The following is a 13,117-nucleotide window of genomic DNA, read 5'->3' on the forward strand; positions in this document are numbered from 1 at the left end:
ATCAGCAATACTTAATGTCACTGTTAAAACAAAAAATGTTGTCAAATTCTGATTGTGCAGAAAATAAGGAAATGCAGGATTTATTGCATGCTTCTGAACAAGTGGGAAAGCATACATTGCAATGTAGTTTTGATTCTCTGGAGGCATGCTTGGTTAAAGGAACAGAATCTGCCTGATCATGTTAAAGCAAAATTATTAGATGCTCCATTACAGCATGATACCTTATTTGGTGTTAAAGAAAATGGAGGACAAAGCAAAATCTATGCAAACAGTAAAGGATTTTTTACAAGTACAGTCACACAGATTTAGCAGGAACTGGCCTACAAAGAATTGGTCCTTTCCACTGTCAGACAGGCCACAAAGAGGCAGATGCAGATGCCCCAGAAGCAGATCCCAGCCCCAGGGCTCATACAGGCCTAAACATTGGGGCGCTTCTACCTCCAAAAGCGGAGAAGACAAATCACAGCCATACAGGAAACAGTCCCAATGACTTTGCTCTGCCAGCACCAAGTACTTATCTTTTAGCAGCCCCCTTAGGGGGAAAACTAGCACTTTTTTCTCAAAATTGGAACATGATCACCAAAGATAAATGGGTCTTGAATATAGTGTCCCAGGGCTACAGGTTCCACTTTCACACCCTGCCAAGGGCAAAAGGTATGCCAGATCTGCCACACAATCAATGGGCAGAGGCACAAAAACAAGTTTCATCCCTCATGGACATGAGGGCCATTCAGCAAGTGCCTCAGCAAGAGCAGGGACAAGGATTTTACTCAAGACTTTTCCTGGTACCCAGAAAGGACAAAGCCTGGAGAGCAATACTGGACCTGTCTTTTCTAAATACATTTCTGGACTTTCCAAAATTCAAAATGTTGACTCTGCAGCAGCTTCTGCCTATGCTGGACAAGAAGGCTTGGCTTGTAACTTTGGACCTAAAAGAGGCATACCTGCACATCCCAATCAGACAATCTTGCAGATGATACCTCAGATTCATAGCTGGCTCAATGCACTAGCAATTCTCTGTACTGCCCTTTGGCTTATCTACTGCACCCAGGGTCTTCACAAAATGCCTGGCACCAGTAATTGCATTTTGCAGACAAAGAGGGATTCAAATATATCCTTACTTGGACGATTGCCTTATTCAAGCAGAGAACAAGGACATTCTACTAAAGCATCTGGCGTTTGCAAAAAGATTATTAATTTGTCTAGGGCACACAGTAAACAAAAAGAAATCAAAACTAGTACCCTCTCAAGAGATAATATTTCTGGGTGCAAGCTTAAATACAACTGACCAGATGGCTTATCTCATGTCAGACAAACAGAGGCAGCTGACTTCTTACTTCAACATGTTGGCAACAAAGACCCAGTTATCTGCAAGAAAAATTCTGCAGGCTTTGGGCTTCATGGCGTCCTGCATTATGCTAATTCCATATGCCAGACTGCATATGAGGAAACTACAATGGTATCTAAAAAGTGTTTGGACTCAACATTGTCACAGCCTGGAAACATTAATTACCCTCATTCCTTGCCTGCAACAGGAGTTTCGATGGTGGGCACAGGCCTGTCACCACAACAAGGGACAGCCATTCACCCTACCCACAGCCAGGCAGTCAATAACAACAGATGCATCGGATTATGCCTGGGGGGCCCACATGGCAGGAAAATGTATTCAGGGCACATGGCCCACAAGCCAAATGCATCTTCATATCAATCAAAAAGAGATGCTAGCTGTTCAGAATGCCCTGACAGCTTTCAAGGATCTTCTTCATCCAGGACAACTACTGATAAGGACGGACAATACTACAGTCATGTGGTACATAAACAAGCAGGGAGACGCACATTCCTACCCCATCTGCAGACAAGCCATGACTTTGTGGGACACAGCATTGACTTATCAAGTGCACCTGCAAGCACAATTCCTGCCAGGAAAGAAAAATACTCTGGCAGACGAACTAAGCAGAAACCTCACGGATCCCCACTAGTGGAAACTGGATCCACACGTCTTCAGCATGATAATAAAGGAGTGGGGATGCCCAGACATAGATCTATTTGCCTCCCCTCACAACTGCCAACTACAGAGATTCTGCACAAGGACTTATCACAAGCAAGCATGGAAAGTGGATGCTCTATCATTCAGCTGGAAAACCGTAACAGTGTATGCCTTTCCTCCTCTGCCTCTCCTCCCCAAGGTACTCCTAAAGGTCAGACAAGAAAAGCCAAAAATGATTCTGATTGCTCCAGACTGGCCCCGCCAGCACTGGTACCCAATCCTAAAGAGCTTGTCTCAAGGCCCAGCCTGGACATTGTCTCTAATTCCTCACTTACTGACACAACGAAACAATCAGATCCTGCACAGCCAACTCAGAACCCTAAATCTGGCAGCATGGCAGATAATGTAGCCATTCAGAACACACCTCTCTCTAAAGCAGTGATGGAGGTTATTTTGGAGGCCAGGAGGCCCAGTACCAGAAAATCTTATGCAGAAAAATGGAAAAGATTCTATGCTTGGAACCAGGCACAAGGAATTGACACGTTTGTACCAAATATTCCTCAGATTTTACAATACCTAACTGAGATGCTGGACAAAGGCCTATCCTTTTCATCAATTAAAATCCATGCCACTTCCATTTCAGCTCGCTCATTACAATATGGAACCACCTATTTTTTCTCATCCACTGCTAAGGCAATACCTCAGAGGGGCCAAAAACATGAGACCTCCAAGGAGAGCACCGACACCTGCATGGGACCTCAGTTATGTCTTGGAAAAACTCACACTGCCGCCTTTTGAGCCAGCCGGTACAGCTGAAATAAAGTTCTTATCTTGGAAAACAGCTCTGCTCCTAGCAATAACCTCTGCAAGACGAGTCTCAGAGTTACAGGCACTCATGGCGGTGGAACCTTTTATCATTTTCCATCCAGACAGGGTTTCTGTGAGGACGAACCCAACATTTATGCCTAAAGTAGTGTCCAGTGTGGCCCTTAGCCAAACGATTAATTTGTCTACTTTTTATCCAAACCCACAGAATAAAGGTGAGAGACTCCTACATTCTTAGGACATGCACAGACAGCTATGCTTCTACTTGGACAGAACTAAAGCTTTCAGAAAGACTGAGCAAGTCTTAGTAGCATATGCTGCAGGATCACAAGGAAAGGCTATCTCAAAGCAGACTATTTCAAAATGGATAGGCCACTGCATTCGTTTCTGCTATTCACAACATGGCAAATCAATGCCTAAGGGTATTGGGCCATATTCAACCAGAGGAGCAGCCACTTCAGCAGCCTTCCTCAGAGGAGTACCAACCAAAGACATTTTAGAGGCTTCAACTTGGAGTTCAGTGCACACTTTTACCAAGCACTACAACTTACCTCTCTACACTAAATCCAGAACAGGCTTTGCCACTGCAGTTCTGCAGGGCCTCATAGCCTCTCCTAATCCTATTTAGATCCAGCCACCCAACCTCAGCTTTGGGATTCAACCCAAGTATAATGACTGCAATAGTGAAACACGAACATAGTACAGTTGTGTACCTACCATAAATGTAGATGTTCGAGTGTATTCACTGTTGCAGTCCAGGTTACCCACCCACCATCCCCCTTTTCTTTGCTGGGACTTATCTGTACTTCTCTGTCCTATACAACCTATGTGGTGTATTTGCTTGTAGATGAAGGAAATATTTATTTTAGTGCATGCATACTTATTGGCATAATTTTTTAGCCTACCACTTTGGGAGCACCTGACATCTGGGGCAAGAAAAACTGAAGAAAATGGCGTCGGCTGCATCTTTTATACCCCTGGCTCACTGACGTCAGGGAAGAGGCGATAGCAACCGATGCCGGACCTAGACTTTGGAATTCAGGCATACTGCAGGTAGCGTGCCAGCAGGATAACCCAAGTGTAATGACTGCAACAGTGAATACACTCGAACATCTGCATTTATGGTAGGTACACAACTGTACTTTTCTTTCCCATCACACCTCCAGCATTTGCTGTCTACCTGAGGAAAATTCTTTGACAACTTCTTGGGGTATAAAAATACCTATGCAGACATTTCCAAAAAAAAAAAAACTAAACCCTCTGGACTTTGTTGCATACTTGGAAGCCATACATATGTCCTCCTGTTGACCCCTTGTAAATTGTTTTTCCAGTCTGTTTTCCAAATGTTCTTTAACCTCCTCTGATTGAATATTATAGTTGTTATGCAGTATTTTGTATGCCATACTAATTATTCCTTTTTAACAGCAGCCTCTGTTCTACATTCAACTAAAAACTCTACCAGAGCAGGTTCTTTCACTTAGGATTTCCCTAGCTCTTTCTGTTTTCGTATCCTCTGATAGCAGTCCCTGTTGGGCAAAGCAGTTTCTAACCTGCAGTTCAAATGTCTTCTTATCCTCATCCCACTCTATTGACTTCCCTTCCCTAGTTATTTGTTCCTAATACCTTGGTTCCTTTGCCTATTTTCTCCAGTAAATTCCATCTCCCTTTTTGCCTCTTTTCTGTACCCTTAATTGCAGTCATCCCTGATGGCAAAATGTCCTTTTTCCATTCCTGTGTTGGCTTAGTTATTAGAATACTTTCTACTGCTTTATGAATATAATATTCTGTATGGTTGGTGTTCTTTTTAAGGATCTGGATCCAAAATCTCACTCTCTCTATTTCTTGAACTTCTCCCCTGCTTCATCATCACCCCCGTCCACTTTTAATTGTAATCTTCTGTTTATTAATAGTGTAACATTGTGGTGCAATCTTATAGCTTTTAACCAAAGTTGTACTACAGCTTTTAGGAGCAAGATTACATATGGAGTACACAGAGACAGTGGTCATGTTGGCTAGGATAGTGGTCAGTTTGCTAACGGACTGGATTAATGTTGCATTTTTCCAGTGATTAAATGTGTCTTTTCCAATCATCGTATTACCAGAGTAGATCCAACACAAGACCTTGCCTACATTCACTGGTAAAGTAGAAGAAATTGCTCCATTTCATCTACCTGCTGACTGATATCCACTGTCTAGGTAATTAGCAGTCTGTTTCGTAGCACTCAAATTAGGACCATAACCAGGTAAGATCTTAACAATCTTTGTGACTTACAGTGTAATTTGCTTTAAAGAGGTCTAAGTAGACAGAAACAACAGTTAAAACTTGCTCTAGTTGAGTGCAGATATTTTCTATGGTATCAAGAAGGACTGTGCTAGTTCCATAACAGAGCCTGAATCCATGCTGAATCTTTGAAATCAAGTTGTATTTACTTATTTATTTACCCATCCTCTATCAGTTTGTCTGTCCTTTGTTGACCGGGTTAGTCCCACTAGGCTGGTATCCTCTTTCTCAGGGGTAGCCCAAAGTGGTATTTATACTTCTAGGGGAAAATTTGGCCAAGATATCGAGAAACTTCCCCTACTCTTTTTGATAAGTGCCATGGAATCTTTTCCATCCACCCAAGCTACCACCAACTTAGGCAGATGGGACCACGGTTTAACATCTCGTTCAAAGGATGACACACACAGGAGTACAACAGTGCTACACTGCATTGTCAACAATTGATGTACCTGGTGTGGGAATAGGACCCTCAGCTTTCTGCACCAAAGGAGAGTGTGCTATCTGTTGCATCACTGTTACTGCAGTCAACTATAGTTTATTAGGTGTTGCAGAAGCTGAGAATGAATACATTGATTTATCACAAACAGAAAAATTTCTGTTGACAAAATGTTTACAAATCATTACAGCAGTTATGTTCTTGTTGTGACAATACTTCAAATCAAAACAAATGTTTTAAGCAACTTCAACATATTAACTTTTAGAGCTGATAAATCATTTCAGCACAGTTCAGTAATTAAGGGTAGTTTTGTTACATTTTTAAGCAACTTTAATATATTAACTTCTAGAGCTGATAGATCATTTCAGTACAGTTCAGTAATTAAGGGTAGTTTTGTTACATCCTTCTTACTAATTATTATTTCTGTATCAGCCAGCTGGCTTTATCTTCCTAGTTCTTAGGTACCCTGGTTTGCTCACCTCCTCCCAAGTCTGCCCCTGTACTGTAACAAGGGGAGGTACTTGTTAATGTATTTATATGAAAAATTTTCCATTCATGTTTATACTGTCGAAATTTAAGATCTCATCAAACAACAGTCTGATGTCTTGCAATTATGAGAGTCCACTTTCCTAATTTATTCATAGTACAAGAGATTTATTCTTTCTTCTCCAGTTTAATGCCACATTGTTATTTTTTTCCTAAGGTTTTTGCCAAAACTTTTTGGACAAAGTCTTCTACCTCCAAAGTTACTTTCCTGAAAGTATTCTGTTGGCCTTTGCTCAAAGTTTGCCACAGTGGTGTGTGCAAAGCAAATCCCAAAAATTCAGATGGTCATTCCTAAAAACTGTCCCTTCCTACACTAGGAGTCCCTTCCATATGGTTACAAGTTCTCGATGTTGCATGAGATATAACCATTTTACTTGCGTGGCCTTGTGACAGCCATTCAGATATGCCATTGCCAGTCTCCCATCTCTCATCCTCTGGGTCCCAAAGAGTTTTTTTCTCATGTATACTGGGGGGCATGTCTCCTCCTATATAAAATTCTGTAGTCTTCCCCTTTGTAAATGGCAGAGTCTGTTTTTTATGGGGGTCTCAAAAAAGCCTATCTCACATAGGTAACTAGTGGGACCAGAACATCTTTTACCGGTCTCATTTGATCTGTGTTTATGATCATTAACTTCTGTGTTATAATGTCATTAAATATTTTTCTGTTCATCTCAAGAAATCTATACATAGTCTTCAGATGGGCCTGTTAGCCAGAGTTAGGGGTGATCTTGTACAAATCTGAAATATAGTTGGTAGTTTGGTCAGAGTTTTAGTTTTATTTATTTTTTTATCATGACAGATTGTGCAGTGTACTTAGTGTCAGTAAAAACAACAGCAGATCCCTCTGGAGTGTTCTGTATCATCTGCAGTAAGGCAGTCTAAACATGGATAGTACTCCACCCATTGCCTACCGTCTGAAATGTTGTTGACTAAGCTGCTGGAGGTGGTCCTAATAAAGCGAATGCAAGTAGAAGAGGAGGCACTGTACATGTCTGATGGCTCCACCTTTCCAGTACCAACTTATGTGAGAGTCCCCCACCTCCACTCATTTTCACCCTAGCATACAGTTCCTTATATTTATATCAAGAATCAGTTTTATTTCCTTGTCAGGGAGATCAGACTTTCCCAAAAATAACTTCTAAGTGGGGCTATTTTACTCCATCAAAAACATTCTCTTTATCCATCCAAACTTTTTATCACTAATTGTTTTCCCTTCTCAGTGGTATTATTAAATGCATAAAAACTTTTAAAAAAACAATATGAACATATATAACGTATACAATTGTTCTAATGAATCTTTAGTTTACCTGCTCTGAATTTTCAAAACTGAAATTAACAGTGGTTATGTTTTTGAAATAATGAATGTTAAATCAACGTTTGTGTACAAAACTGGAGGTAATATTAAACAGGTTCTGAAAAATAGGGTAGACAAGACTGTCTTAAACAAGGTGACCTGGAAATGTGGGCGATATACACAATGTTCATTCATTTTAACTGGAGCAGAGGTTAAAAATGGGAACAGTTCTCAATAAGGTAATCCTCATGAAAGAAAATAATTGTAATGAGTTGGTAATGGTTTAGTTTGTATAGCTTTGTTTTTCATGCCCTAGGTTTTATATAGGGAAAATGTGAGAAAGTATTTCAGAAAATAAATTACAAACACTTAAAATATATCCAGAGCACGTGTAGGTAACATACTAAATAAGCATATTCTTAACTGCAAAAATTTTAGTAAGTTTTTGTTTATTTTTTTGGAAATAGTGAGCCTAGATTCCAGTGGTGGTGCTTAGGAAAAATAAGCTTAAGTAAAAAGTGCTAATATGGCAAATAAGATTGGATATCAGTAATCCTTCAGGGTTAAATGAACAAATCTTTCTTATTCCAGTTTTGAAACTGAGAGCAGAAAAACTATAGATTTGTAAGAATAATTGAGTGTTATATATGTTCATATTCTTTTTCAAAGACTTTTATGCAGTTAATTTAATGATGTGCATTTTTTTAGGGATTCTTAGATCTATTTTAATTGAGGTTATACATTGATGACTGCAAGTGGAACCTTTTGTTGTTATACTTATAAATTTTTAAGAAAGATGATTGATTACTATTTGGTTTAATTGGAGAACCTTTAAGGCTTTCTTTAGTTGGGGATAAAACAAGGCTGTTGACCTATGAGGATCTTAAGAAGCCTAGCTTTCCATTTTCATGGTAGTTTTTAGCTTGTATATTTCATGTACAAATAACCCAGAGAGGGGCAGAACAAGGATGTGTTGGAAGATTTGCATATTACCCTTAGCTGTGAGGAGCAAGAGTGCTAAACTGGGGGGGTGTGGGGGTGTGGTTACCTATCAGTTAATCAAAATTTCACTTGAGTAGAGTAAGAGAAGTACTTTGCTTTACATGGAGTGCACTTTGGTTCCATAGAAGCCGAATTCAGTGGGATACATACTACTCCTTATGTGGCAAAAGAGATAGAGATCCCTTGAGCAGGTGTTTAGACCACCATTTGACTGATGAATGTGTAATAGGTCTGACAGGATAGGATCTACTGAGGCTGTGTATGAGAGGCAGAGGTCACATCTCAGTAACCTGTATGATACCAAGAAAAGAACAAGGCTTTGAGATGGTCCACATAGTTTTTATGATTTAGGCCCTTGATTTTCTCGGTGAAAACTGTTGTCATCATTCAGGTTGTGACAAATGTTTGGACAAGTACATACCAAAAGTGGCATCATAGTGAGTGTCAAGTAGAATGGAATGATTACATCTCTGGATCTGGGTGCCAAAGCATTAGACATAAGCTTTGCAATGTAAAAGGACTTCCTTACTGTAATGGATGTGCGTTGACCAAAGGACAGCTTGTTGTTGACATAGGTTCCCATAACCTTGACTAGTGGATCAGTTTTCAAGGGTGGTGGTGTCCATTTAATAGTTATAAGAGGAAGTCATGCTTGTTGAATGATTTTAGCATTTAGGGTTAGTCCATGGTTTTGGCACTAGATATTTATTTGTCATCTAATTCATCCTATTCATGTCTGACCCAGTTTTGCATTGTTTTGTCCATTAACTTTTTTATTAATTGTGAATGCTTTAAATGCCCTCCTTATTAATCTTGTAATCATCAGTAGGTGATCCCTAGCCTTCGTTAACAGTAAAATTAATGTAGGTGGTGCTCTTCCTAACAAGTTTTATCTGAAAATTAGTGCAGTAATTAACATTCCCTTGAATTCCAGGCTTAAGGAAGAAAGCAGTTTTCTCTTTTTTGGTTCTAGGTGTCCCACTTATCTCCACACTTTATCTGCTCCCAATTTAGTCGACTAGTCTTTGTCGGTTTCCAGAAACTTAAAACTCCTTTGTCTTGGACACCTGTATTACCATATCCAATAAGAAAAATAAAGTACATTCATAGTTTCAGGTCCTTGATGTAAAATATCTGCGTTTGAATCTCCATTGCCTTTTCAAAACATACGGGTTTTCACCTGGTCTCCCTTTTTTAATTTTTTCAGGTTTTTAGGATTTCTAATACTGTGACAAAAATAGGCTAACCCCCAAGTCAGGTTTCTGTTAAAGTTTATGAAATTAGTAATACTTAAATATTTGTGTGTCAAGAATGCTGTTCGCAGTACTGTAGTTCCCAAAATTGCTTCCTTCTGTAGTTCATATGGAGTTACCCATAATGGCAAAATATTTAACTATGCTTAAATTGTACTTTTATTAGCCCTGTTATTATTTAGATGTCTTTATTTCACATTACTTAAGTTTCTGCTTGCATAATCTTGCATTTTATAATTCTGTCTCTCTGTATGCTGGGCACTATAACAGCTAGTTGTAGCTATTTTCAATGAATAGTGCTGCGTCTTTTCTTTTTCTTAATTTAAACCACTTAGTCTTTTCCATTTAGCATTGTGTTCTGTCATCTGCATTAAATACAAAGGTTTGTATCTGCATCATACTATCATACAGCCCACCCACCCATTTCTTCCCCCCTCACTAACATTTCTTATGGCATTTGAGGCTTTTGAGCATCCTAAGTACAATTTGTCTTTGTATTTTTAATTGACTTCAAAAAGTGGACCAGAATGTACCATAGAAAAGACTGTAATGTATGGAGCATTAAAGGCAATGCAAAGAAGTGTACTGCTTGCATTCTGTGATCTTGATCCTTAAAGGAGAACCCCACCCACAGACTCAAACCTGCTTATTTCATCCTAGTTTGGTGTTTCCTACATTTTAACACCACTCTGGGACTATTCACAGGTTTTTAAATATTTTTACATGTAATTTCTGAGTCTGAACACATGGGGTCTCGCATCTTGAAGTAATTCTGATTGTTTAGTCTGCCTCTAGGTATCCCACAGTGCAGTGCCTGTCTGTAAAAAAATTATATCATGCAGGCCTTTTTCTTCCTAAAGCTCCTGTCACTGCATTAATTTTACATGCGTACACTGCTGTCTTTCAGTCAGTTAGGTTTAAGTAACATTTCATGCCATTCAATGACTACTTAAAGCACAAACAGTACAAATGCCACAGAACAGACTTTCAAAGTGATTTTTACTGCTGCTTCTTTTTATAATGGCTAAACTGCAGTCTTTTGTAAAGCTTGAATTGTACTACTTTGACGCATCTCCCATCTCCCTTCACACCTAACTTCCCTAGCTGTCAAAGTGCTAAGGGTAATTTGTGCTGTTCCCCGCTGTGATTGACAGCTCACAGCAGGAGATTTGACTCGTGTACTGTTTCCTTGTTCTATCCTTTACTTTCTGTATGGATAGGGGAAGGACCAGGGAGCTGTGGCATCACAGCATGGGTGGGCTTTTAGAATGGTAGTGGTGATGTCAGTTTGGGGAGGGAAATGGCTAGAAAACTACCTGTATTCAGTGGCCTTGATGACATTATTGAATTGGAGACTGCAGGAAGATTTAACTGGGCGGGGCAAAAGTTTTTTTTTTAAAGTGAAACCACCACAGTACAGTAAGGTACTGTTCTAGTGAAGAGAAACAGTCAATTTAACATATTTTAAATGCTGTATTGTTGTTTATTCATAGCAGGGACAGTAAATAGGGAGAAAAACAGACAGAGAAGTTGAGCATTTAATAATAGAATCCCATTGTTGTCCTTTAATGTATTTTCTCTGTTATATATTAGCAAAACTCTGTAGGGGGCTGCCATGATCCACTCTACAAAGTTTTCTGCCATTTCCAGTTACATACTTAAGAAATGTGTCTGTGCATCATAACCTAGATGGAATCAGCAAGTCAGATAAATGTGCATGTTTTTCACCTGACTTTGTTGTGCAGAAAGCTGGAGCTCACACTGTGGGGGTTCATATAAGGGCCCCAATAGTGGAGGACCTTACAAAGAAGGAGAGCAATGAAGGGGCATGTCCCACTTGCCTCTGTCTTGGAAGGAGAGGGTTGTAGGGAGGTGCAAGTTCTGTGGTGAAAAAACTGGTGAAACCACTTTCCATGTTTGAAAGAATGCGGTGGAGCTGCTTGCTGGCAATATCTTTTGTGAAAGTGAGGGCACAAAATAACCCATTTCATGTCTTCCTTCTGCTCCATGAGCTGAGCACTCATGGGGGAATATAGGGCTAAAAGTGAAAAACCCTTAAACCGTCCCTGACAGTTGTATGAATGATGGTCCTTCCTGATTAACTGTCACCCCACTGATGGGAATTTCTGGGTCAGTTAACTGGGAGGTGGCTGTTGATCAACAGGTAGTGGCAGCAGAGTGCTAAAAAGTGCATATTTTTCAAAGCACCGCAAACTGGATATCCGTTCTTGAGACAATGTACTTGTGCCATGGCTGCAATATAGTGGATCCTTTTGTTTCCTTCTTTCCTTGTAACTAGATGGGCACTGTTTGAAAATAAGCTGATTTCTAATGAATTTCTCTCCCAATGACTCTCATAATGTTGCAGAAAATGAGGAGATGCCATGCTGTTTCACTTACAGAAAAGACTGGTACACAGAGGTGATGGGTACCCTTTATTAAATCAACATAGGTTTTACATTTAGTCAGTGCTTACAGACCAACAGGGCCCCTTCTTAGCAGTTTAGTGAAGTTATGTGCTGTAGTCAGCATGACAATAAATTCATGAGGGTGAAGCCATATGGAAAGTAAGCGTTACAACCTACAATCTCCTGACTAATTTGACCAGAAGGTTTGTGTCTTTCTTATTTGCACTTAGTCTACTAATGCTGGTGAAGTTACATAATGTAGTCACCATAACAGATCAGTGAATGGGAAGATTGGTGGAAAGTAAGGTTTATGACCCATTATCCCCTTAGTAATTTCACCAGAAGATGCTCTGAGGCTTTCTATGTTGCACATCGTTAATTCCTTTATAGTGTTAATTGGTAGTCTATTTAAAGTGATTCTCATCATTTCCATGCCACAAATTGGAGTGTTCTCCCTCGGAGGCACTGTTCTGAGAATCTAGTAGTTAATATTATATAGTGGGCTTGTTCTAGCCAGTGTCGGAACATATTGGCATGATGGACCCACATTTCTTCACATGAGTGGAATTCATCTGACAAAATCCGGGCCATCTCCAGTACTTCTCACTGCAGGTATGCCCATATGCAGTGGACTAATGTCCAGTTGGTTTCACCTTAGTAGATGCACTGCTTTGGTGAATGTCACACACCTGTATTTTTTAAATAGTTATATCAAATGCATTTAATGTACATACTGAAATAGTGACCTCAGTCAAAAGACTGCAAAGTTTCTTGATGCTGACTGTACCTAATGTTGTGGCCTTTTAATTATATACATATTAGAATTTAAATATCCTATCAAATGATGATTTGTATTATCAAGCAAAGGTTCTCATGTGATAATGTTACTTCTGCATAAATTCTAAACAGGTACCCTGTGCTCAAACAGTAACCGTTTATTGTTTTACAGGTAGCAGCAACACTAAACAACCTTGCTGTGCTTTATGGCAAGAGAGGAAAGTACAAGGAGGCAGAACCATTGTGTAAGAGAGCACTGGAGATTAGAGAAAAGGTAAGATGTCTTTTTCACTTTAGTTGTGTTTGTG

The 13,117-nt window shown here is 39.6% G+C and overlaps 1 protein-coding gene across 8 annotated transcripts in view; it reads left to right on the plus strand.

Annotated features, from left to right (window-relative positions):
- The window catches only part of LOC122792271 (kinesin light chain 1-like), a 1,642,552-nt gene that overhangs the window by 834,506 nt on the left and 794,929 nt on the right, over window positions 1-13,117 (plus strand). For all 8 annotated transcript variants that reach the window (XM_044060030.1, XM_044060031.1, XM_044060032.1 and 5 more), the window contains one exon: window positions 12,982-13,083. In XM_044060030.1, the coding sequence (XP_043915965.1) occupies window positions 12,982-13,083 (102 nt within the window). The remainder of the gene's footprint in view (window positions 1-12,981; window positions 13,084-13,117) is intronic.

Source organism: Protopterus annectens, chromosome 1.part2, assembly GCF_019279795.1.
Source record: "Protopterus annectens isolate FY-2018-M chromosome 1.part2, PAN1.0, whole genome shotgun sequence".
NCBI classification, from domain to species: domain Eukaryota; kingdom Metazoa; phylum Chordata; order Ceratodontiformes; family Protopteridae; genus Protopterus; species Protopterus annectens.